Raw genomic sequence first — 25258 nt, forward strand, 5'->3', positions numbered from 1 at the left:
TGCCAACGAAATTCATCTGCTTGCTTCTGCAGGAGAGCTCATGGGGCCACCTGGCCGAGGATGAGGACATTGGGGCCCAGGAGGGCTTTGCGATCACTCCGTGGTGTCAATGCGTCAGCTCCATGGCTCAGGTCTGTCGTTTCCCACGCACCACACACACACGCACACACACAAGCGGGCACAAGCACGCTTCCATGTGTTGCTTGGCATCCTTTGAAGCTGCGAGCCAATAAGTGTACAGCAGCCTGAGGACATCTCTACTACAAGTTACCAACATCTAAGAATCTGCCCCCCCTCCCCGTAGCCTGTTGAAGTCACATCTTGCTTTGCATTAAAGTTTCCTTTTCTTGATTGGCAAACAACTTTTCCCACGGCCAGCATTCAGAATTTTCATTGAAGAACTGGTTTTGGTGAATTATGACTTCAATTTGACTTTTTTTTTTTCATAAGATGGCAATTTTCCTTTCGTACAATCACAACTTTTTTCATGCAAAAGACATTGCATCACATTTCTCCCAAAACATTTGAACACTTTTGAAGTTTTGGCTGTTGGCTTAGGTTAGTCCTTAAATAGTGGCACGGGTCCCCCTGGGGGGGGGGGTGTTGATTGGAAGGAACAAGGCTTTGTTTTGCCATTTGTTGTATAATTGCAATAAAATAAAAATTTGCATATATATTTTTTTTTATTTCAAGGACTTTGCTGCATTTTTTTCAGTTTCACACTAACCTGTAACCTGTGTAAACACTGTGAAAATAGTGATTGACAATTTTTTTTTTTAATATCAAAAATGGTAGTTTTAGGTACACTTATATAATTTTTACAGATCTTAATCTTATTTATAGTTGGCGCGACGAGTAAGGGGGACACGAACGGGTTTTTCTTTCCTAAGGGGGATTGACAAAATATAATTGAAAAGCGCTGGCTTAGGTGAAACTTTAACTTTTCATGGCCCGCTAATTGACCTGAGATCCGACCCGCCATCCTTCCTGTGTGTCATTTGCGTCTTATTTGACGGCTCGTTTCAACGCTTGTACAACAGGCGGGAGCGTTGCGCCGATACGGCTTGGGATTCACCAAAAAGCAGGGCGTGGACAGCCTTTGCATGGTTGCGCGTCTACAGTGAGACCGCGGAGGCCCGGCGGGCCCTCAAAGCTTCTCGCGAGTTAGCGCCGATCAAATATCGCTGCTACGTGTGACATTTCCACGCGGCCGGGAAACGGGTTCAGGCTTGATTTTGCCGGCCCCCCTTTCCCACTTGGAAGCAGTATGTATCCCCAAAAGAGGCAGGATTGCAGGCAACTTGTACAAAAGGAAATCCGTGAGACTTTTATTTCCCAAAGTGTCAGGAGAGTATGAAAAGAAAGCTGCATTGCAGTTTTAATGTACAATCATGGCAGTCAGGCTTACATTCAACCCAGTGTCACAAGATAGAAAAGCATTATTATTGCTGCGTACAAAGTCAGGCACTTGAATCCTCGATTGTGATGTCTGTGCAAAAAGAGATTCGGCCCGGAGTGGCCACGGCTTGGTGCTGCTGCCCACATGCAAAAAAAAAAAAAAGAAAAAAAATGCATGGTCTCAACACGTAAGGCAGCAAGGTGAGGGGGGGGTGGGGGGGGTGGGGGGTTCCCACGCGTTCAGCGTGCCAGGCAGCAGGCGGACTCCTCGTGCTTGTGTAGCAGCGACATCCGCGAAAAGGTTTTGGAGCACGTCTTGCACTGGTACTTCTTGACGTCCGAGTGGGTCTGCAGGTGAGCCCTCAGGTTGGAGCGGTCGGCGAAGGCCCGCTTGCAGTGGGGACACGAGAAGGGCTTCTCGCCTGCCGGGAAGGGAAAGCAAATTGCGCCGCTGTTAGGGTATGCAACATAAGGTCGGTGGGCCGTCTGCGGGCCGCTGGAGCCAACTTTTGGGGTTATTCATTTGGGTTAAATCAATTTTAGCAACACAAAAATAGGGTGGTATTGTACAAAAAAGTCTCCCAAAATTGTCTTGTATAAAATATCTGCCGAATTGTGGTTTCTTCATTTGGTAGAACTGGTAGATTTAGATTTTTATAGGTGTCTATGAGTTTGTGTGTGAACGGAAACAAAGTTGTCTACATTCTAAAAGCATTTTGGCCAACTGGACAAAAAAAAAAAAAACCCATAAGGGACTGAGCCAGCTTTTGGGGTAGAACGAATAACCTGCAACTTTGTTTTGGCCAAGTGCCAAGTAAAAAAGCCAAAGTCAATTGTTTTGAGAGTGAAGCATCATGTCCACTACCAAGCATGTGGCCATTTCCTATTTCTTCGAAAATAGCCCTATTATGGTTCAGAAAAGGACCGACAAAATATTTGGATCAAATTCACCCGACTGTCTTGTTTTAAATTTATCTTGTCGCAACACAATCCTTAAAGTTCTCCAGTCAACCCCAAACTGTACTCTTTTGAAGCCAACAGTTTTACCAGTGAGCATGCAAGAAAAAAAGAGTATGATTTTAAAATGTTTCATTTCTCCATTTTGTGAGGAGGTGCACCTCCTTTGACATGGAGTGGCGCAACCCAACTTTTTTGACCAAATATTGTGGGATACCTCAATTCTTTAGGCCAAAAGAACATTAACAAAAGTCGGGTGTATCCCTTTCTGAGATGATTTGGATTTTATCCGTTGGAAAAGAAAAGAGAGAGTGTGTGTCTCTGCTCCACTCACCCGTGTGCGTCCTGATGTGTCCCTGCAGCAGCCAGGGCCTGGAGAAGGCTTTGCCGCACATTTTGCAGACGCACGGCAAGGTGTGAGTCCTGATGTGCATCTTGAGCGCTCCCAGGCTGACGTACTCCTTCTGGCAGTATTTGCACGTGAAGCACTTGCGGCCCAATTGCTGCAGCTGCTGCAGCGGCAACGGCTGCAGCTGCGGCTGCGCGTCGCGCTGCAGCCGCTTGTGCTTGCAGGCCAGTCCCGAGTAGGTCGAGTACGCATTGGCGCGCTCCAGCTCCGGCTTCGAATTCGGGCCCGGTCGCTGGTCGTCGTCGTCGTCGCTCCGCGGGCTTTCCGAACCGCTGTGCTCCTTGGAGGAGAGCGATGACGGGTATCCGGATAGCGGGGAGCGCGGGGACAGCGGGAGGCTGCCGGCGGTCCACACCGGAAGCGCCGGCAGCGCCAGGCCCTCGTATAAGCGCGGCAGGATGAGCACTGAAACGGCAACAAGACGAGTCAGCAAAACTTAAGGCCGTAAAGTCACTTTTTGGCGACTTTTTTTTTTTTTTTTTTGCCCCCACCTGTCGGACTCTCCCGCAGCTCGCTGTAGTTGGGCTTCTTGGCGGAGTTGCCGTGCTTTTTGACCAGAAAGGAGCGCGGCATTTTGGACGCGACTCCCCCCCTCCTCCCCCCTCTCGCAGACGTTTGGGGACTTATGAAAGACGGAAATCCTGCTTGCTCAAGTCCGCCGGAACGCAGGCGGCATGTCGGAGGCCGGCGAGCTCACTGCACAGTGCGCTCACGCTTGCGCTCAAGAAGTGCTAAAAAGGCCCGGGATAAGGTGCGGGGGCGGGGCCTCGGTCCTCATTTGCATACGGGGCGACCACGTGGAAGACGACCCAAACAAAACAGGTGCAACTTTTGCCCAAGTTGCTCGCTTTAAAAATAATAAAAAAAGCTACTTCGCAAATTTTCTCCTTCATTATCGCAAGCACAAGAAAGTCATTCAAATAGTGATGCCCTTGTACTTGACCCCGGTTCAGGCTTTTTAATAGATTCTTTTAACTTGAGTAAACCATCTTAACACTTATTTCAAAATAATCAAAAGTCATTAGAGTAAGCTTTCCTCAGTTAACCGGCATTTGAACTTCTTTTCAAGGCAATATGTACTACAATTAATTATGTCCAGTTTAATTGTACTTTTGAAAGCTACAGAAGTTTTTTTTTTATCATTACACGTTTACTTGTACTTGAGCCAAAGTGTCTGCAACTACTTTCATGATCATTTCGGAAAGTACACATAACTGAAAGTAAATCCTCTCGAATTACATTCCATCACAGCAGATGTAAATGCAAGTGTCTAAAATTTGATCATATACTCAAGTAAAAAGTCGATCAATGTAACTGCACTTTTCTTTGAGTACTTCTACACAGTGGCAATATTTTGAAAGAAATCTGCTCAAATAAAAGACCAATTACTCAGAAAATGACTTTTTTCACGATTTTATTAACACGTAGCTGGTGCCGCTGCAATGTAGTCCACATTGGTGACACAGCTGCGTGTAGGGGGCCTCAACGTTGCCAGTTATTAGTGCAACAGGGTCTTGCTCGTTTAAAATAAAAAGTGCACCCCCCCCCCCCCCCCCCCTTTTATTTTCTTTCCAAGATTCCCCATTATAACCACACAAGTCTCCCAGTCTGCTTTGTGCAAGTGGAGCAAAGTGAGCGGTCGACGCCCCCTTGTGTTCAACTTCTGGGGAGCATTTGGAGAACATCTGAAGGGGGCCTGTGCCGATGTCGAGAAGCTAGATCACGGATATGCAATACCTCCCCTCGCCCGGGCCCACTCAAGTTAATTCTGAGACTCATCTGTTTCTTTTCGACGTGATTGCACATCCCAAAATAGTTGCGACCACACAAGTGGTGTGCGCGTTTGAATTGGACGACATGTCTCGAACAAATGATGCTGTCAAGAAATTGAAGGCATCATTTCCTGATATGCACGACTGTGAGTTCAAAGTCATACTAAATCATCATCCACATCAAAAAGCTGGTGGAGAAAATAGCTGACATAGAGTCTGTTTCCAAATGTTTTATTTGTGAGCGCTGCCTGTTTGAGAATAGAATACCTTCAAACAAGTTTTTCTCCCAACAATGCCTCATCTTGCCGATGCACCAGCATGCATTTCGCAATGCAAATGAGTCATAGTGAATCTTGGAAAAACTGAAATATAGGTTCATGCTCGTATCTCGTGCATGCAAGACATACGAGTGATTTGGTGATGTTTTCATGGGAGAAACGCATATATTGCCAAAAACCAGTGCAACATCAAAAATATACCATGCACCTCTTTCATTATTTTTTGTGCTATTGATAGATAGATAGATAGATAGATAGATAGATAGATAGATAGATAGATAGATAGATAGATAGATAGATAGATAGATAGATAGATAGATAGATAGATAGATAGATAGATAGATAGATAGATACGAGATGGATAGACAGGTGGATAGATATAGGGATGGATGGGCGTCTTTTGCATGCGCACACACACAAGAGCCGCAGTGTGCGCACATGCAGGCGGTGTGCGCGCTTGCGTGTGCGCGCGCACGCGTGCTGAGCTCTTTGCGCGCCTTCAGTGCGCCTGTGATGCGGGACGAGCGCCAAACGTCCTCGAACTGAGCAGATTACACAAGAAGCAAAAAAAAAAAAAAAAAAGCGGGAGCCCGAAAAGAAAAAGTGGAGCCACGCCGTCCGGATGCAGCGTGCAGCCAAACGAGCGGACAGATCCCCGGCTTGAGCCGCCCGTTGTCGGCGGCGGCGGCGGCAAGCCGAGATGCGGACGGAGTGCGCGAGCCCCGCTGGGAGCGTCTTTCAGCCGGCGGAGAAGCGCTAACGTCGGTTCCGGCGCGCCTTTGTCCTGCACCTCTTCTTCCGTTCGGGGGCTGAGGCGAGCGGAGCGGGATGTGGGCGACGCTGCCTGCACAAGGGATGCTTTGTGGCACGGCTCGCATGCTCCGGAACACCCGTCGCATGCGTTGAGCTGGAGAAGGGAAAGGAAAGGAGAGCAGCCCAAACAGCACCTGTTCCGTCAGGTAAGCCTTCGCCGTTATCGGATGGAAGGGAATGGAAGGATGGAGAATGGCTTCCGGATGAAGTGTGTAGGTGTGACCTGAGTCCATTTTGCCTGTGGCTTGGCCGTATGTGGGCTGTCTGCGATCCCGATCCCCGCAAAGCAACGTTTCAGCCCTCCCGCTTGCAAGAGGAAGGGGGGGTGGGGGGGTCCAAAGCTGCTGGAATCCGTGGTGTGTCACATGATTTATGTGGCTTCCCGGTGCGAGAGAGCCGGGATAAAGGCTCGCTCTCCCCTTTGCTCGCCTGTGATGGAGCTTAACGGCCTAAAGCCACCATTCGGGCTTTTCTTGGCGTCATCCACTCCCTCGCGAGCTGAGCTGAGTACGGGGGCGGTCATAGGTCAGCAGTAATCAGAGGGATGTCTTGCGAAGACGTGCTATTGCTCACCTTCTGCTTTCGTAGGCTTGCCCTGAATCAGAAAAAGCACTTTGAATAAGTAGAAAATGATATGAATCGTGCAAAGTGTGTCACGGTGTGAATTGGACGCTAATTGGCCTGAGGAGTCTGTCCCAAAAGCCCCCTCCCGCCCTCTTCTCCCTCCATCACCGTGATCAATGGCCGAGCAAAGAAACCGAGTCGACAAAAAGAGCTCCTGCCGCACTTTATCTTTTCCTACTGGCCTAATCGATAATCTCTTGTTGCCCGGGCCGATCCCCCTGCGCCCCCCGCCGCCTCGTTAAGATGCAGACGACGTTAAATGGCCTTCAGGATACAAGCGGGATAGCTCGTCCGCAAGCGGCGTCTCCGGAGGGGCCGAGGGGCGGCTCGCCATCAAATTGGGAAGCTGGCCTTTTCCCCGCAGTCTTGTCGAGCACCTCAGGCTGTGGCGCCAGATGCATGGACGCCAAACGCCGCGCCGCCATCTTTGCCTGGAAAGTCGACTGAAAATGGAAAGACCTCCAATAGCGATTGAGCCCTGCGTGCTACCGAAAGTGAGGATCCGTTTGGAAGCTTCATAACATCACTGCGTTAGTTTTCAATTTGTTGCACAACTAAACAAAGCCTAGCAACTCACCTTTGCCTCAATTTTCCACAAGATGGCGCCAAAGGACTCGTTCTACATTAGGTATAGCTTTGGCTCACTGAGATGAGGTCTCATGAAGAATATTGCTGCTGAATCGACAAGCATAATGTTACCTTTGGAATGCTACTGGTTGGCACGTCCGCCTCACAGTGAGAGTTTGCACGTTCTCCCCATGCCTGCATGGGTTTTCTCTGGGCACTCCGGTTTCCTCCCACATTCCCGGAAACATACATGCTGGGCACATTGGACACTCCAAATTAACCTTTGGTGTTTTTGTAAGTGTAAAGTAAGTGGCCTGCAATTGGTTGGTTCAGGTTTACCCCGCTTACTTTGATCACAACAGAGTCTCTGGAGGCTTCTTCACAAGTGAACGAGTCACAGGAAACATCACAACTTCAGAGTGTTTGTTCTGAAGAGGACATGTCAGGCATAGTTGGTCCATCTACCTGGTAGTCCCTCCACGGAGTTGGCCCACCTCAAAACTTTCTCTGGCGGGTCAGCGCAAGTCGGTACGCTAGCTTTAAGCTAGTTCAAAGCAATTCCAAGCCAGAAAAAGGGCATGGGTATAAAATTAAGTCTTTAGTCGGGTTTTAAACCGTGTTGTTGCCCCCTTAGGAGTCGGAACGGCTTCTTGATGATAGCGCATCATTTCTCTTGCAGGTGTTTGATGAGCCGCTTCCACACCAATCGCATTTTTATGGATCGTTATGGCCGTTCCCTAAAGTGTTACCGCAAAGCCGGACGAATAGCGGATGTCTTGACGAGGTGACTCATGATTATTCATCGGGCTTATGAAAAGGTTGCAGGAAGATTGGATCATGAAGGCCACACGCGAACTTTTTGCGCATGATCCAAAGCAACATGAGAGCGGTCAGCCGGTTGCGCCGCCGGACGCCTCCGAGCTTCCCCAGAGAGAAAATCCGGCGGTGGGTCTCATCATGGCGAGTCAGCGCGTGTCCGCTTTGATGATACATGCAATAAGGGCGCTGGCCTGTACCCACAAAGGTCAGGCCATCAGGAAACTTAGCGGCGCTTAGCGGGGAGCCACGACTAACGAAGCCGAAGCGTCGACCTCGATCAAGTTGCCGGGCTCATCTGCATGTGTGCCCGCCGTGCGCGGGAACCCATTAAGAGTTGGATAATACACACTCGCTAAACACTGTGTGTTTGTGTGTGTGTGTGCACACCCCTGCCTCATTTTTTAAAAACGTATTAAAACATGACACCCTAGACCAGGCGTGTCAAACTCATTTTAACTCAGGGGTCACTTGTAGGAAAATCCATTCATAAGTGGACCGTAACAGGTATTTTATATTATTTGAAAACAATTGGTGTCGATTGTAGAATTTTGCTACGCGAGCCAGCCTGGTCCCAATTCCCCGCAAACAGCAGAAGTCAACTAAATTAATTAATTAATTAATTTTAAAAAAATGACAAAGTAACATAACTGCCTTTTCGGTCCTTAATATATCGCAATATAGGATTTTTTCCTTTTTGCATTTTCCCTTTGAAATAAAGGATAATTTTCTGTGATTTTTTTTTCCCCGTTTGTTCCTAAACATACATATTTTGTATAGAACTCACAATAAATAAAGATAAATAAAAGAATAAATACGAGTCTCAAATATCCAGTGGAAGGAAAATATCAAAATATGAACTTTCCAAGGAGTACCGTGAAGTGCAAAGAAAATTAAACCAAATAAAATGCTGCTGTAGCGTCTCATTTTGGACACAGAGTTCAACCCCCGCAATAACATCCACGACAGAAAATGAAAACTCACAAAGTTGTCATGATGTCACGTCTAACTTGAAAGCGCTGTGTGCTCATTGCTGAGCTGTAAATAAATTAGAATATCTGCTAGCGGGACAAAACTAAATGCTAATGCTAACATGAACACGAGTGAAGTTTTTCACTTTTCTGTCACTGCAGTGATCAGCAAGCTGGTTTGCTATGTTACTACGTTGCAACGTTAACCAATAAACCACACAAATGAAAAAAAATATCCCATACAGTTTCAAAACGAGCAATTTGGGGAATTTTGCTAAGGAAGAACTATGTCAAAGGGAGTTGAGGAGCTTCCCTAAGACAAAGGTGACATTTTAGTCCTCAAACGGCAGGAAAACTCTTGAAGTGAAATTTGGACATTGTCCACCTCTGCACTTTCACTTTCAAAGGCTTCTATCTCATTTCCAAATGGGAATGAAGTATTCATGCTGTCTTTTGAAATATGGATGACATGAAATGGCTCTGCTGGGAGCCAACGCTGACAGCCGTTCAGTTGAGCTCTTTGGCTCTTCGGTCACGTCAGACAAGTCGCCTGAGAATCCTCGCCCCCCAAAATGGGCGTGGCGGCCCAGTTGGACTTGTGTGGCCTGCTCGGTTCTTTTCAAGTAGCCTAGTGGCGCCGCAGGAGTCTGGACGCTATTTCCCGCAGCGGCGTTTGTGCCCGGTAGGAACATCGATCCGGTTAGCCGCAAACAAGTATGCCTTGGACGCTTGTCGTGTATGTTAGGGGGGGATAAAAAAGCTATGTCACCGTAGATCGGGAACATTCTCTCAATGACCTTCGACCATGTTTTTCTCACAGACGGACAAAAACATCTTTTCAACCAATTGAAAGGCTCCGTACACAGCAGCACATTTCCCATGGTCCATTTCATTCTAAAAAGGCCATTTGGCTCAAACGGCGAAAACATAGAAAATCTCATTTACACTTGAAAGAGAGTGGATATTTTCTGAGTAAATTCAAGTGTAATTTTATGCTGTTTTGACTAGGACCAAATATAGTCATTTAAGAGTGAAATGTACTCTACAAATGTACTGTGTCTATTGTAATGCTTCGGGGATAAAGTTGTATTCTCGTCTGACATTAGTTTTTTTGTTGTTGTTTTTTTTAAACATGGGAAGAAACTGGACTGCATAGAGAAAACGCATACAAGCACACAAAAACAAGTTTTTCATGTAAATGAAAACCAATGAAAACCATTAGACTATACGGCAAATTAAAATAAAAAGACATTTTTTTTGCGCAGCCACTAATAAAATTGAGTCTTTTCGTTAAAAACACGTTAATCATAATCTGCAGTAAAAAAATGCTGCTTTTGTCTTGCGTGCTTATTTTTTTGTGTGTTTTTTCTTGTGTGCTTCTTGTTTCTTTCATGCTTATTTTTTCTTGTGTGCCTCTCTCTTGTAAGGTGTTTTTTGTTTGTGAGTTCCTTTTTTATTTGCTTAGTTTTTGTTTGTGTGATTGGCAGTCCAGGGCCAGTCAAAAAAGAAGCTCACAATAAAAAGAAATGAGCACGCAAGAAAAAAGAAGCTCAGAATAAAAAAATGAGTACGCGAGAAAAAAGGAGAACATAATAAAAAACAGCATGCAAGTAAAAAAGATGGACAAAAATAATCACAAGAAAAAGGGAACGCAGTAACTTTTATTACCACAGTGCTTTTCAAATACTAGGGCGGGTGTGAGATGAATTGGGGGGGGGGTTTGTTTTGTCATAAAGTTAAAATAAAAATTTCTATTAATTTCAGGTACTTTGATGCACTTGGTTATTTTTTTCAGCTTTAGACTAAGCTGTAACCATATAAACGCTGTAAAAAATAATCAACAGTTGTCAAATATTTTTTAATTTATATTTTTTTTCTTTTGTTAATGTGAAAAACAATACAAGTTTAAGTGTACTTATACAATTCTTATAGATAATATTTTAACTTCAGTGGGTTGAGTGCGGCATGATGTTTGCTCTTTCCTGGGGGGTCTTGGCAAAATATATTTGAGAAGCACTTTCCTACCGAAAGTGGTTGGTGTGGGTGGGGGAGAGGGGTGTGGACTCACTTTTGATTGGACGACAGCGGCTCAGTTGATTGGACGTAAACAATGTTCAGCTTTGAGCAGGACATAAATTCTGGGACAAGATTTTTTTCCTGCGTGTTTCTTTTTCTTTCGTGCTCTTTTTTTTATAGTGTGTGTCCTTTCTTGTTTCTTTTGTGCTTATTTTCTCTTGTGCGCTTGCGTGCTTCTCTTTTGTACGTTTTTTTTTGTGTAAGTTCCTTCTTTGTATTTGCTTAGCTCTTTGTGATTTGCACTTCAGGGCCACCGCACAAATGACAAGTGTTGCTTAGTAATAGTGGTCACTTCATATTGTGGCTGTGTGATGCTGAGGAAGTGGGCGGGGCTTCATGCCGATGGAGGGGAGGAGATGGGAGGGTGGGCGCTGTAGTATATAACAACGCCGCGGGAAGACAAATGAGGCCATTTGGCATCGCGCAAAAATCTCCTCGCGTCCCGACAGGGAAAAGCTTGCGTCTTACGGGAAAAGCGCTGAGTTGGCGTGTCCTCACTTTGCGTGCATCTTCTGGCGGAGGACACTCATCAGAGTCCGGAGCTGAGCCGAAAAGTGCGCTAACTAACTGCTCGCTCTGCCCATCGCTCCCGTTTTGACAAATGTCCCCGGAGGACTGCAAATGCCACCGGCCGCCGCGGCTTCAAAACCGGCACAAAGGCGCTGTCGTAGCCAATCCGCCTCCTTTTTTTACAGTTTGTGGTTTGAATGTCAGCTATTATGTTTTTCCTGCCAAACATGCATGTTGGCCTTTTATAAGATTGACCTGTTCACACAGCAGGTCTCAAATCCATCATTTAAGTCAGTGGTACTCTAATGGGCGTAATAGTAATCCTGGGGGTACTTGAAGGAACTTCAGGGGGTACTTGAAATTTTTAAAAAAGAAACATTCGAAAATCATTTCAAATAATTATTGAATTCATTAATTGTTTCATAAAACAAGTTTTATGTTCAGTATGTTATTCAATTTTATTATTGTAAAAACTCAGATCCTCCCCATACTAGAATGGTTGGACCTAACTTGTCATGTGCAACCGCTCGTTACCTGTCAAGTTAATGATTTATTTTTGTGAACACATTTCTACTATCATACCAAAAGTTTAATATTTTTCTGTGGACAAGTATTATAATGATTTATTTTTGAGAAAAGGTCTGACACTTTGTGTTGATTATTTCTTGGGGAACAAATATTTATTAACAATTAAGTTAGTGATTTATTTTTGTCCAGAGATCTCTACTGTAATCCCTAAAACAGGACACTTTGTGTTTAATATTTTTCATCACTGAAAAAAGGTTGAGAATCACTGGTTCATTTGTATTTATTCAGAAAGCCTCAAATCCACATGTATTAATCAATATTTACCTGCCGACAAAGAAAAACATTACAATGTTGTACCTCTCAATATTTAATATTTTTGTGTTTGTGATGGAAGTCACGCAAAGCCTTCACTTTTGGCTCTCATTGTTCTTTTGTCATTTTGCATCCAAATTATCTGAGTTTGACAGCAGAATGGAAAAAAAAGAAGTTAAATTCCTAATCTATATGACGTCACGAGAGCTGCAATGACATTGAAGAAAGCGCAGAGCTCAGCTAAAGCATCCCCTGAGAGTCATGCTTCATGATCCGTTAATGAAATTAGGACAAATTTGACATTTGAACAGCGATAGTGGAAAAAAAGGAAACTATTTGGCTGCGCATACAGCAGCTCTGGGAAGAGTTCACTTTTTCTGCATTGCGTTGTGTTTCCGAAATGGAATCTGAATGAAATTGTACACACGGTGTTCAAGAGTGCAACATAAAAAGCTGCCCCCCCCCCCTTTTTTTTTCAAATGAATTATAAATGGCTAATTTGTTGCTCTGCAGAAATAGTTGCCCTTCTGGAAGGTTTCCGTCTTTCTCTTTCTAAGTCCCTTCTCCCACAATGTCCCCTTCTTCATGGTGTCCAACTTCTCCACTTTAAAAAGACTTGAGGCCGTGGTGTCAATTTTTTTGACTTTGTCCTTGCTTGATGCTCTCTCATGCGCGGTCACTTGTGGGACTTGCATCTTTTCAGATCATGCCCAAAATAGCCCTTCTTCATGACAAACACTAAAATGTGAACATGATTTCTTTCTTTTTGAAATTTTGTGTATTTCCAAAAATTTGCCTCCTCAAGTTTGTGTCTTCTGAGGTTCTTACCATATCTCTCACGTGAGGCGAAGACGTAGGACGCAGAAAAAGAAGGGATGCAGAAACTAGACTCGGAAACTAGACTCGGAATCTCTCAGAAAAAAACGAAGTCCTTTTGATGAGACTTGACTACAGAATATGTGCGTCAAATACTACCTGTAATAAATCAACTGGTGTGCTTTTAAGCCAGCTTTAGCATTAGCGTTAGCTTGCTGCAGTTTTGCAGCTCATATACATCGTAGCATACAAATATAAAACCATATACGTTGTTATTCTCACAATCATCGTGAACATTATGATGAGTGAAAAACATTTTTTGGGACACGTGTCAAACGACTCGCGCCATTTGGCTCTATCCTTCACAAGTTCCCCAAAATAGAGTCCCCCCATTAAACTTGTGGTCATGCTCAGTTTTTGAAATAGTCTCTTAGCAACAAGACGTGGCTCAACATTGTCCAAGTCTCCCTGACAGTATGATGAAAATACATGATTTATTAGTGCAATTTTTGCCCCAAAAAACTGTGTCAGCCTTCCATACCCGTAATAATATGCACAGTTTGTTATACAAAAAAAGACAATGAACTGGAAGTGACACCGTGGTCTATTTTTTTCGTAAAACTTAATTTTGAGACGGCCGACATTTGTCCTGACGTCTGGGAGAGTGAGATGCGCCGTGTATCGTCTCTGCCTCATTCAGTACGTCTCCTCGCCATTGTGTCACGGGCAGGCAAACTGGGTGGCGTTCCAAATACCTGACGGAGCGCTGACTCCACTCAAAAGGCGACAAAAGATCCATTTAACCTTCGCGTCGGGAAACACCGGGAACCTTTTTCAGACGGGATGTCTACATTTCTACCAGTTTTTTCTCACATTCATCAGAAGCGCCTCTTCGAACGCCATAATGACTGGTACCCACTAGTACCCCCTTCCGCTCTGTGGAGCTAGGGCTGCACAATTATGTCCGAAAAAATAATCACAATTATTTTGGTCAGTCACGATTATTAATCACAATTATGTTTGGTCAAATATGTAAATGTATTGCCCTTTTTTGAAACAAGCAGTATATAAACAAGGCTTCAAGCCTGTATACGGACAAATATTAAAAATCTAGAACAGATAAATCATAATTAAAGCAAATGACAGAGGGACGCAACTAACTTACCTGCTGAGTGCAATGAAAAAAATAAACTTAGAATCAATCACATTATTAACTTTTAAGCTAATTTGAATACATTAGCAGTCAAAATGTCATTTTCAGTCCAACCCAACTGAATTTATTCAAATTTTTGGGATTTTTCAAAATGGATCTCAATTGACAGCTAGCACTAGTATATAGGAGGAATCAAGTGAGAAACTCAATGCCATTTCACACTGGTAAATAATATATTATGGTGAGAAAGCAGCTTTTGTCATGCAAACATGTGCGAAACACTGCCCCCTGGTGGTAGGATGACAAAGTGCTTGAATTGGCATGTCGTATAGCCGGCTTTTCAAATGTTAATATCATAGAGGATCAGCTAAATTGATCGTGGCAGGCAATATCGGGATGGTGATTAAAATTCGATTAGTTTCTCCGAGTCCTATTTTACATTGGACGTATTCGCAAATTCACTTTTAACCCTTAAAGACCCACAAGAATACATTGTGCTCAATGACCCTATAAACTCACTTATTATTAAACATACTTTTTCCATTTTTTTTAAAATTAGCAATTTCTCCCAGGGTACCGAAAAACGGGACATCGCTGCCATCTACTGGTGATTGTGTGTCGGTAAAGCTGTTTCTCCTTCCGCTCTGGTTTCAAATTCTGTTTGCCCCACTTTTATTGCCCTAAAAAGTTAGGCCGGACAATCTGACAGAAGGGTAACAATCAGTTTCTGATAGTGGGGGAAGGTAGGTGGCAGTCCAGATTCTATCAGTCCATGCAATCACTGCTATCTTCTTTCCCAGGAACATGGTGACAGACGCCATACTGTTCCATCCTGTGATTAGGTCATCGTGCCTGTGATTAGGTCATTGGGTAATCATGCCCGTGTTTAGGTCCTTGGGTCATCATGCCTGTGATTCATTACTGGTGCAGGAGACATGACGATTCCAACAGAAGATATCCATGTCGACAATTTTACACGCTGCATAAATATACATGCTGCAAACATGATGAAGGGGCGGATAACCATTTATGAATGACCATGTAGGTCAGAAAAATAACACTGGGAGACTAAAAGCGGTCTCATGGAACTAATGAGAACTGTATGTCCACAGAGCCAATTAAGCTTTGAAAAAAAGTTCAAGTGATGCTTTTCCAGCAGACAGCCAAGAAAGCTTTTCAGTTTGATGAATATTTGAGTGCGTCCCTGGGCTGTTTGCTGAAGGTCATTGCTTTTCATTTCACTTTGGATTCTCCTCAGATCTTCAGCAGATCCCTCACTCGTCTTACTCCTGATGGGCTTCACTCGTGTACTCTGCAAATTCTTGTCTTTCGTTTACTGGATTATCATCAGAGCCCCATCAATTATGCATGAAACCAACTATTATATTGGTGTTTATTTGATTTTTTTCATGATGTAGAGTAGTTCTGATTAGGGAAAAGTTGGATCTCATTAGAAAGCTGGCCTGCGGCTAGTAATGCATTACGAGGAACGCGGCTTGTTGTGACAAAATGTAACAATATCCGCTAATTGGATTGTGACAAGCCGGACGGAATTCTGCAGAATGAATCCGCTTACGGCATCCTCTCCCGAGTGTTTGACGGGCAACGTATTCCCTCCGGCAGGAGAACTTCGCGGCGATCTTCTCGCTGGATGACGCCCTGAGGTCCGGCCCGTCCCGCCTTCCCGGGCCAGATCCGCCGGTCTCCCGTGGCCCGATCTCCACATCAAAACGCTCAAGTGAGTGTCCCTTCAGTCAATTCTGATGAAAAGTGAGTGGGGCCGCTTTGTGCAAATGAAGCACGCCTCGCAAAGCTTTCTACCGAGTACAAAAGAACATCTCCCCTCGATATGACGAGAAACGCGTTGAAACATTTATACGGGCGCCTTCTTCTCACCTTTTGCTAACATGAATTATTCTGCGCCGCTTCTCTCCAGAGATTACGTCCTTGCTCCTTCTGGGGAGCGGCGTTTGCAGAGAAGGATCAAATAGAGACATGTCCGTAGACGTAGCCTGACACTTTTCATTCAGGAACGTGCGTATGAATGGACACTTATGCTAGCTTCGACATTTAACCAGGAGTGTGAGGCTACCATACGCGTTCATCTCTTAAGGGTTTTTCATCATGCACACATTTTGCAAACACACTTTGCAAACTAACTGCTCTCTACCACCACCTACTGTCATGTGGTGAAACACAAGTCAACAAAGAATTTGCAGTTTTCTGACATAGGTTGACCGCCGCTCAATGTTGCAAAAATCACAGGAAAATCAATGTCATAAATCCTATTTAAATACTTCTCAAAAATCACAATTAGAATGGTTTTATATGGTCCAAAATTGGGACAATGATTATTTTTGTACACAAAATCTCGCACGCCCAGCTGAATTGTTGCATTTTTAAACTTTGCATCTTTTAATCATCTCCAGGAAATTTCAGCATCCTAGGGTTTTTTTTTTCAATTGATATTTTTATGATATCATAAAAAAATACAGTTAAGAAGGCAATCTTTCTTTCATTTCTTGAACAGGTGTGTTTCACTTAAATAGAATAGAAGGGTCAACTGTGCAGAAGTTCAAAGAGTCAAACTTGTCCAACATCTTTACATATTCTTTGTTTGCAATTTCTTTGTCCACTGTTGTAGAACTGACTTTTCGATTAGCATTAGCTGTGACTGCTACGCGTCTGACTGCATTCTCCCTATCAAATTGTATTATTACTAGAGTTGAATAATAATAATAGTACATTAGTATTAAATATCATAATAATAGACATATTTATTGGCGGCATGGTGGAAGTATCCCAAGATCAACTACAGTGCGCTTGGCCTTTCTGTGTGGAGTTTGCATGTTCTCCCAGTGCCTGCGCGGGTATTCTTTGGGCGCTCCGGCTTCCTTTCACATTCCAAAAACATGCATGATAGGTGTGACAGCTGGGATAGGCACCAGTAAGCCAGCAATTCCAGTGAAGATGAGAATCTGTAGATAATGGAATAGGTACTATTATTATTATTATTATCGAAAATCACCCTTTTAGAAGTCGTATTTCCACCTGATTTGTGTTTTCAAATCTTTTAGATTTTTCATGGAATAACATTTCTCGAGATGGTATTTTGAAGCTTTGCTTGACTCGTGTGTTTTCTCTGATGAAGCAAAATGCGTCACCTCGCGTGTCGATCATACGCGCTTCATGTTTAACCCTTTAGTGTTTTAACTATATTTGGCTCATTTTATCCACTCTTGCAGTAATTCAGCCAAGGGATGGCAAACCCTGGTAGTGTAATAACTAAGAGGTTGTGCCATGTTGAACTTAGTCATGTTGTCATCATCTGGGTGAAATTTCAGCTCCCTACCGTCTTCTGCCATTGCTTTCTCTTCGGTGATGAATACGTTTGGTCGTAAAGCTCAAAGGATTGGACAAAATAATGCGCAGGGGTTAAATTGAGCAAAGTAAAATGACGTTATTGAGTCGCGCCGGCATCATTTCCGTTTTGCTATGCAGAAGCATTGACGTTGCGCTTCCTGCAAGCGTGACGCAAGCTTGTGTGCGCTTGGAACAAGCTTTTTCAGCGAAGCTGTTGTAAGGCTTGTTGCTGGCAAAAAAAAAAAGCTCCTTGAAATTGGCTGCGGCCGCTCTCTAACGCTCTTGTGCTTCTCTTCTCTGCAGCATCCCTGACTGGGCTGTAGCACATGGATTTCAAGAACTCAAATGAAGAGGTTGGTAGCATTTAATCAATCCCTGGGAACGGAGGTCATTTGTTTCTTGCCCTTTCTGCTTCTTCACACGTATCTTTCTCCCCTTCCAGCAAATTGTGGCCCCAGGGTTTTATTTCCTCAACTGTGGGACTTGACTTTTGCACTCATGCTGAAATACGTTAGTGGTGTATTCCGATTCCGGGTTTTCAATCTTGGTCTTCAAGGGCCGGTGTGCTGGATTTTTTCTCCCTGCTACAAGACACCCGATTCAGGTGTGTCGCACCCGGGTGGCATACAAAACATCCAGGAGAAGATTGAAGAGCCCTTGTGCAGTATTTTGACCATTTTCTTCCATTTTTATTATTATTTATGACCGCTTCAGGTGTCTTTAGGTCACTTTCGCGATCTGTTTTTTATTATTTGATTATCAAATGAATCCATAATTACCTTTGATAATGGATGAATAATTGGATAACTTTTTTTTGTTCAAAATCATCCAAACGTTTGGAATCGCAGACGGATTTTCTTCGTGTATTGGAAAACAATGATGACCATTATTGTTGATTTCTGAGTTCCAGACCAAGACGGGTAATCGGATGTCAATTGATTCACGTCCATTTGAAAGATGACGCGTTTAACCCTTGTGCAGTAATTTGACCATTTTTCGGTCACATCATTCTCGCACTAATCTCCAGGTGGTGTGTGTATTTCCTGTTGAAATTTGACATGTCACCATTTGGGCAAAATTTCAGCTCCCTAGAGTCTCCTTTTGATGTTTTCCCTTTGAAGTGAAGCGCCTTTGATGTAAATATCAAAGGATGGGACAAAACACTGCATAAGGGTTGGAGGCAGTTTTTCAAACAGCTGATTGGGCGATCCAAATCACGTGGTTAGTTGCAGGCTTGGGCCCAAGTCAATGATATGCCTGACCTGATGTTGCCAATGTTTTTGCAGGCAAGTCTGGGGGCATGTACAGGGCCCTGCGTGTGCCCGCCCTCCCCCTTGCCCCCTTTTTGCCCGCCTAATGACACACGTGGGCCTTTGCTCATTAGCGCCGCATGACGAGTGAGCCGCAGCGGCACCACTGCGGCGCCACTGCGGCCTTGTTAACTGATGACGGGCGACAAGCGTGCTGACAGGCTCCTGTCCTCTTCGCCGTGGCGTCAGGGGAAGGTGCCTTCTTTATTTCCAGCCTTTCAAGGCAAGGGCAGACAAGCATCCTAATTAGGCCGGGACGGAGGGAGGGAAGCGGCGGTGGCGGCGCTATGCAAATGTATGCAAATGAGCGCCTTTAAATGCATGATTGCAAACATAACCCCGCTCCGACGGGCTCCGCTCGATTCTTTCCGCTCATGGAGAAGCCGTCCATCTCATTTGTAACGTTCCTTCGGCCTACATCTCACCTCGTCGAGGCCTGACCCAACCTGTTATCTGTCCCGATGTTCGCAGACAAAGACTGGGATTTATTTGATGCAAGAAGGTAACGAGGAGCCGTTTAATATCCGACTGCACTTGGCTAAAGATATTCTGACCATTCAGGAGCAAGATGTCATCTGCGTCTCGGGAGAACCTTTCTATTCAAGCGTGAGTAATCAAGCACCGGCATACACGCGCAAGCGCTATAACGCCGGGCTCTAATAGGCCATAAATGGCGCCTACTTCAAGTCAAGGTTTTTAGGAAGTACAGCGCGAGGCACAACTTTGGAAACACCCTCTCATTGTTTTTAAGAAGCCCTGGTTAATAAATGATTCATATTTAAAAGTCCTTCTCAATTATATTTTGCAAAGCCCCTCCAGGAATAAAAAAAACCTTTTGCGCCCCCTACTTGCCACAACGACTATACATATCCATCAAATTTGATAAGTATACCTAAATCAGTATACTTTTTAACATGAACAAAAGAAAACAGCAATGTAAATAAAGTTTTAACTGCTATGTCGTTTCTACAGCATTTATACAGCTTACAGATTAGTCTAAAACTGAAAAAAGTGCATCAAAGTGCTTGAAATTAATGCCAATTCTTATTTTTTTTTTCAATTACACTTCACGCAGCAAAAATGAAGCTTGTCATCTGCCCCCAAGGACTGGACTAAACGCAACGCTCTGATTAATATTGCATGAGTAGAACATGAATCAAGCAGCAAAATCCAAACGTTTTTATTCATCTCAGGCCATTTTGCCACTTGCGGGCGCTTGAAAATGACATCACCGTTCCTCAGGGCTCAGCTCACATCTGATCACAGCTGCTGATTGAAGACTGTCCGTTTGCGCAGCTGTGACTGTGAATACCAGTCGATCTACATGTACACATTTCAAGTGACTCCTGACGAGTAAAAATCAGCTGGGCGAGCTCCCGGCTGAGCTGTGAAAAAGATAAATGGCATGAATGGTTGCCCATGGCAACAATGATCGGAGTCTGTGAAGAAGCCTTTTCATGACAGTATTTCCATGAGAGCTGCGGAGAAGAAGTTTGTGGCCGCGCTGACGCGCATGACAAACGTTTGCATAGTCGTACTCTGTGTAAAATTGCCCTCCGCGGAATTACGCTTTTGTCCGTGTGATGCTTCGAAATGCAGGATTTGTACGTGTGGAACTCGCTGGCCTGTAAATTTACGACAGAGTGTGCCGTGAGACAGCTATTGTGGAGCGCCAACACATTTGACACCTGAAATTGGGGTAGAGCAGCAGAAAAATGTCATGAGCAATGGCTGAAATCGCCCCTCTTATGACAGCCCTTTATTATACCATAGTGCTTCTCAATTAGCCCCCTTAGGAAAGTGAAAACCTTTTGCCACCCCCCCCCCCCCCGACTATAAATGAGTATTATCTATAAAAATTGGATAATTATACTCAAAACTTTATTATTTTGAACATTTACAAAAGAAAATAAATCATTATAAATCAACAACTGTTTGCTACTTTTAACAGCATTTATTTAGGTTACAGCTTAGTCTCAAACTGAAAAAAAAAAAAATTGCATCAAAGTACCTGAAACAAGAAATAGATTATTCTAATCTTATTTCTATTGCAATTACACCCCAAGCCTTGGGGTCATCTGTGCTTCCCCCATCCCGCCCTGTATCCCCCCCCCACCCCCCGAATTTCGAACAACTTACCCCATCATTTCCAAACGATTGCCTCTACTTTCTAGCAATCGCCAGTGTGACAAACAAAAGTGGTGTCCAGGTTTTAGACGTAGTCTTCTCCGGCCAATCTGCCCTCGTGCATCTTTTTTAAAGCCCTATCGGTCTTATCTAAGAGAAGATAGTGAGATGTTGCAGGAAATGTGAGACTGCCGTTAAAGCGCGACTAAAGGAAGATGGCGGGCGTCTGTCTTCCAGGAAAGGACCGTAAGCATCCGCAGACAGACCATCGGAGGTTTTGGCCTCAGCATCAAGGTAAAGTCCGTGCTTGTGGCTTTCATGTCTCCAAATCAAATGAGTCTGAGGTTGCATGCTTCCATTTTTTTTTTGCCCTAACTATGACTTTTGCTACATACAGTATTGTATATATGTGTTACCATATGTACATGTAGATACAGTTAAGAACGGGAGGGATTTATTCATTCAATCCAAATAATTCCAAGTATTGTGTATTAGGGTGGTGCCGAGCATAAAATCCCTGTGGTGATTTCCAAAATATCCAAAGAACAAAAAGGTGAGTCAAGTTTTTTTTTTTTTTCGCCTCCACTTCAGTCACTTTAAAGTGCTGCTTTTGATTGTTTTTCTTCTCCCGATTTCCAGCTGAACTCTCTGGGCTACTTTTCATTGGCGATAGCATCCTCCAGGTACATTTGGCACTAATTAGAAGCATCTCATTTTGACTAAGTTAATGGCACGTGGTAATGGGATTGCCTCCAACTAACAAGACCGCAAAGTGGGTCACTCCACAGTTCCAGCGCTGATTGCTCAAAAGTTGCAAAGCCTTTTTGTTTGTTTTGACAAAGTACGATTGATCTCTATTAAAGTTTGAAGATTAGCCAATAATTGTTCCCCGTGATCAATAGACCCTTGTTTTAACGTAACGCAATTGACATTGATTGATAGAAATGAGAGAAAACAACAACAAAAAATCACCTGTCAAGAATTGCTACCACTTTTTCCAGCGTTTATACATGTTACAGGTTAGTCTAAAACTGAAAAAAAAACAAGTACATCAAAGTAAATAAGTAAAATAAATTTTAAAAAGAGAGGTGAATCCTTTTTTTTATTGCAGTTCCACTTTACATGGCAAAAACAAATCCTTTTTCCTGGCATCACCCAACTTTCCCATTGCTAGCATGCTAAGAGTTTGTATGCTAGCACCCTTCCAAGGTAGCAACCAATATAATTGTGTGTGGTTTTTTTTTGTTTTTTTTTTAATCATTTACTATTTCAAATATTGTATTTCCAAACAGGAGCATACTAACATTTGCTATGCTAACAGATAGCAATAAAATGCATGATGAGGCTTTGAAATTACGTCACGTGCTTGGCTACTATTTTAGATGGGAATTGCAAATGCTAGCATGCCAGCAATTGTTTTGTCAACAGGTCAAACGCAAAGGTAGTGTTGGTCGACCGCATGATATTGCGCAACACGAGAGACAAAAAAATTAGACAAAAAAAAAAAACAACAGTTGAATAAAAAACACTGTTGATATTATCACGCATTATGAGGCAATGGCTGGCCTCACGTTTGGCTGCTTTACTATAATGGAGAAGATTGGCAGGCAGTGCATTCTCCTTGTATATTTCATTGTGCTTCTGGCCCATTCTATTTAGTTACTGCCCAGTAAATGTGTCTATCCGCCAGGTCCAGAGACAGAGTAGATCTCGAGGCAAAGAAAAAAAAAAAATCGGGCTCCCCTGAGTTAGAACAAGAACACAAGTGGAAATTGTCGAAATGCAGCGTGTCGCTCCATAATAATCAAAATCCCAACAGTAATGTTGACGTAACGTGCCATTAGCTTTTGTCCAAATATAAAAGCTGTCCGAGCGGCTCATATATCATTTAGCTGCTATAAAACCGTCTCCTACTGAATGATGTACATTTCCTGCTGGTAATTTCCAGCGCATGTATTCCAAAAGAGCCATTGTGCCTGCCTCATTCATCATTTTTGCCAGCGACAGTACAATCCCGTCTGTACGTATTTTCACTTACGCTTCATTGTTGCTTGCAGATAAACGGAATCAACGTGAGAAGCTATCGCCACGAGGAAGTGGTAAGCTGTCGGCTCCAATCTGCATCCCCGCTACGCACGAGCTTATACCTTCTGATTTTTCTTTTATTTCATGTCGTTTTGGCTTTTATGGTTACCTCAGTGGTAAACAGGTGAAGTGGTGCAGCAAATGTCGTACGTTGCAGGTTCAGGTGTTGAGGAACGCTGGTGAAGAAGTCACCCTCACCGTCTCTTTCCTCAAGAAGACGCCGGCCTTCCTCAAACTGCCTCTGAGCGAGGACTGCATGTGTAAGTCATCTGATGATACTTTTAGTCCGGCTGCTACGGCGCTAAGCGGCTCCGAGCGTCCGAGAGAAACATTTTACGGGCGGCGGGTGAGTCAAATGTGAAGTGAAGGCAATGGCGCTGTTCATTGTGTGGCTGCACTTGATTTACCCTTTCGTTGGAAAGGCCCAGCCTGTCATCGGACGTAAGAGCCTTGACGGAAGCCTTTTGCAAGCATGTTACAGCCTCATTCCAAACTCTATTAACTATCAAGAGCGCTCTGGAGAAGGTTTTCATCCAGGATAACCGTATATTGCTGCAATAATTTTTCCTTCTATTCTGACTAGTCTGCCAGTTTTTGCCGCTGAAAAACATCCCCATAGCATGATGCTTCCACCACCATGCTTCACTGTAGGGATGGTGTTGGCCTGGTGATGATGTCAGGTTTCCTACAAATGTGACACCAAAGAGTTTAATCTTTGTCTTACCAGACCAGAGAAATGTTATTCTCATTTCTGAGAGTAATTCAGGTGCCTTTTGGCAAATTCTAGACAGGCTGCTAGTAAGTTCCTTTTACTAAGAAGCGGCTTTCATCTGCCCACTAAACCATACAGGCCTAATTGGAGGATTGCTGCAGAGATTAGGCAGTAGGCGGGGTACACCCTGAGCTGTTTGGTAACAGATTAATTTAATACAATTTAGAAGGAGTGTGTAAAATGACAAATTATGGAAAAGTGAAGCGCGGTGAATACTTTCTGGATTCACTGTATAGGCCAACTGGCCTGGCTGCTCCGCTGCATACAAATTTGGTGTTGAGCAGGGGCCAGGAAAAAAAAAGAAAAAAGAAAGGTTTACTTGACTGCATTGTGTATTTATTGTCTCCTTGTTTTTTCTCCAACCTGCAGGCATCCCCAGTGACCAGAGCAGCGGGACCTCATCTCCTTTGTGTGATAGTGGCCTACACTTGAACTACCACCCAAATAACACGGTACAAGTTGCAACCACTTTGCAACAATCAATGTACTGTAGGTGCAGGAACTTTAGCCATGAAGCCAATTTTATTGCTAAATGTAATACAATACCTCCTGAAAAATGATAAATAAAGAGTTGAATAAATAGAAAGTTATATTTAACCAATAAGAACAACAACGCACCCATTTGCAGGACACGTTGTCCTGCTCTTCGTGGCCCACTTCCCCGGGCCTCCGTTGGGAGAAGAGATGGGTGGATCTGCGCCTGCTTCCCCTGCTGCACTCTCGCCTCTCCCAGCACGTGCCGGGCTCGGACGCGCGCAGGTGGGCCGCCGGACCTTAGCGCTTGATTTATGGAGCCATTAAGCTGTCCTTGGATTCACTTGCATCACCGCTACACTGCAGCAGCCACGCGCGACCCGATTTTTTTCATGTGTTCAGCGTGCTAGCGTGCCTTCTGCGTGCGTGCATGACCTTTTCACAGAAAACAGAAAAAAAAAAACAAGACGCGAGGGACCAGAAAAAAGCTTTTTTTCTTAATCAAACCATGCAGAGGATTTTTGCTAAACGGGAAGCAAAAGGCATCGGTAGGCAGTTCGATTGTAGAAATGACTGACCAAGCTTGTCAGAATGTTGTTCAAAATTATCATCTATTGTTGTAATCATCAGCTACCACATGGTTGAAACCTCGAAATTTCAGAGAAATGTTTAAACCTTGCGCAGTATTTTGACCTTTTTTGGGTCGTTTTCTTACATATCATTCTTGCTGTATTTTAGCCAAGGGATGGCACATCATGGTAACTAAGTGATCGTGCCATGTTGAACGTTATCATGTGGGTGAAATTTCAGCTCAATAGTGCCTTCTCTTAATGATTTCCTTTTTGCTGTGAAATGCCTTTTATATAAAGAATCGAAGGATAGGGAAAAAAACACACAAGGTTAATCCTTGTGCAGTATTGGTGTGATTATGGTGAAATTTCAGCTCCATAGTTTTTAATGCATTCCTTTTGTTGTGAAAGGTCAGGATAAAAAAATGCACAAGGGTTTTAATTTTAACTCTTCTGCAGTACTTTGGTGAAATTTGGGTGAAATTTCAGTTCCGTATTGTCTTCTTTTAATGCTTTCCCTTTGATGTGACATACTTTTGATATAAAGTTCAAAGGATT

The 25258-nt window shown here is 43.7% G+C and overlaps 2 protein-coding genes across 3 annotated transcripts in view; one reads left to right on the forward strand and one right to left on the reverse strand.

The window, feature by feature from the left end:
- Positions 1–1301: 1301 nt before the first annotated feature.
- Positions 1302–3481, reverse strand: snai2 (snail family zinc finger 2). The gene is made up of 3 exons (XM_088429812.1): positions 3256–3481; positions 2690–3169; positions 1302–1820 (listed from the first exon to the last, which is right to left on the reverse strand). Exons 1-3 carry the CDS (start codon positions 3335–3337, stop codon positions 1639–1641), a joined length of 744 nt encoding a protein of 247 aa, XP_088285938.1. The 5' UTR covers positions 3338–3481; the 3' UTR covers positions 1302–1638.
- A 1822-nt stretch (positions 3482–5303) lies between these two features.
- The window catches only part of sntg1 (syntrophin, gamma 1), a 28415-nt gene continuing 8460 nt past the window's right edge, over positions 5304–25258 (forward strand). For both annotated transcript variants that reach the window (XR_015867484.1, XM_088430022.1), the window contains exons 1-11: positions 5304–5773; positions 15624–15738; positions 17667–17716; positions 19145–19279; positions 21038–21094; positions 21296–21353; positions 21440–21483; positions 22858–22899; positions 23043–23145; positions 24027–24109; positions 24286–24416. Coding sequence is in view for 1 of the 2 variants with exons in the window: in XM_088430022.1 (XP_088286148.1) it covers positions 17690–17716; positions 19145–19279; positions 21038–21094; positions 21296–21353; positions 21440–21483; positions 22858–22899; positions 23043–23145; positions 24027–24109; positions 24286–24416 (680 nt within the window). In the remaining variant the exon portion in view is untranslated. The remainder of the gene's footprint in view (positions 5774–15623; positions 15739–17666; positions 17717–19144; positions 19280–21037; positions 21095–21295; positions 21354–21439; positions 21484–22857; positions 22900–23042; positions 23146–24026; positions 24110–24285; positions 24417–25258) is intronic.

The sequence above is a fragment of the Hippichthys cyanospilos genome, chromosome 12 (genome assembly GCF_059441005.1).
Source record: "Hippichthys cyanospilos isolate Australia breed blue-spotted pipefish chromosome 12, RoL_Hcya_1.0, whole genome shotgun sequence".
NCBI lineage: Eukaryota > Metazoa > Chordata > Actinopteri > Syngnathiformes > Syngnathidae > Hippichthys > Hippichthys cyanospilos.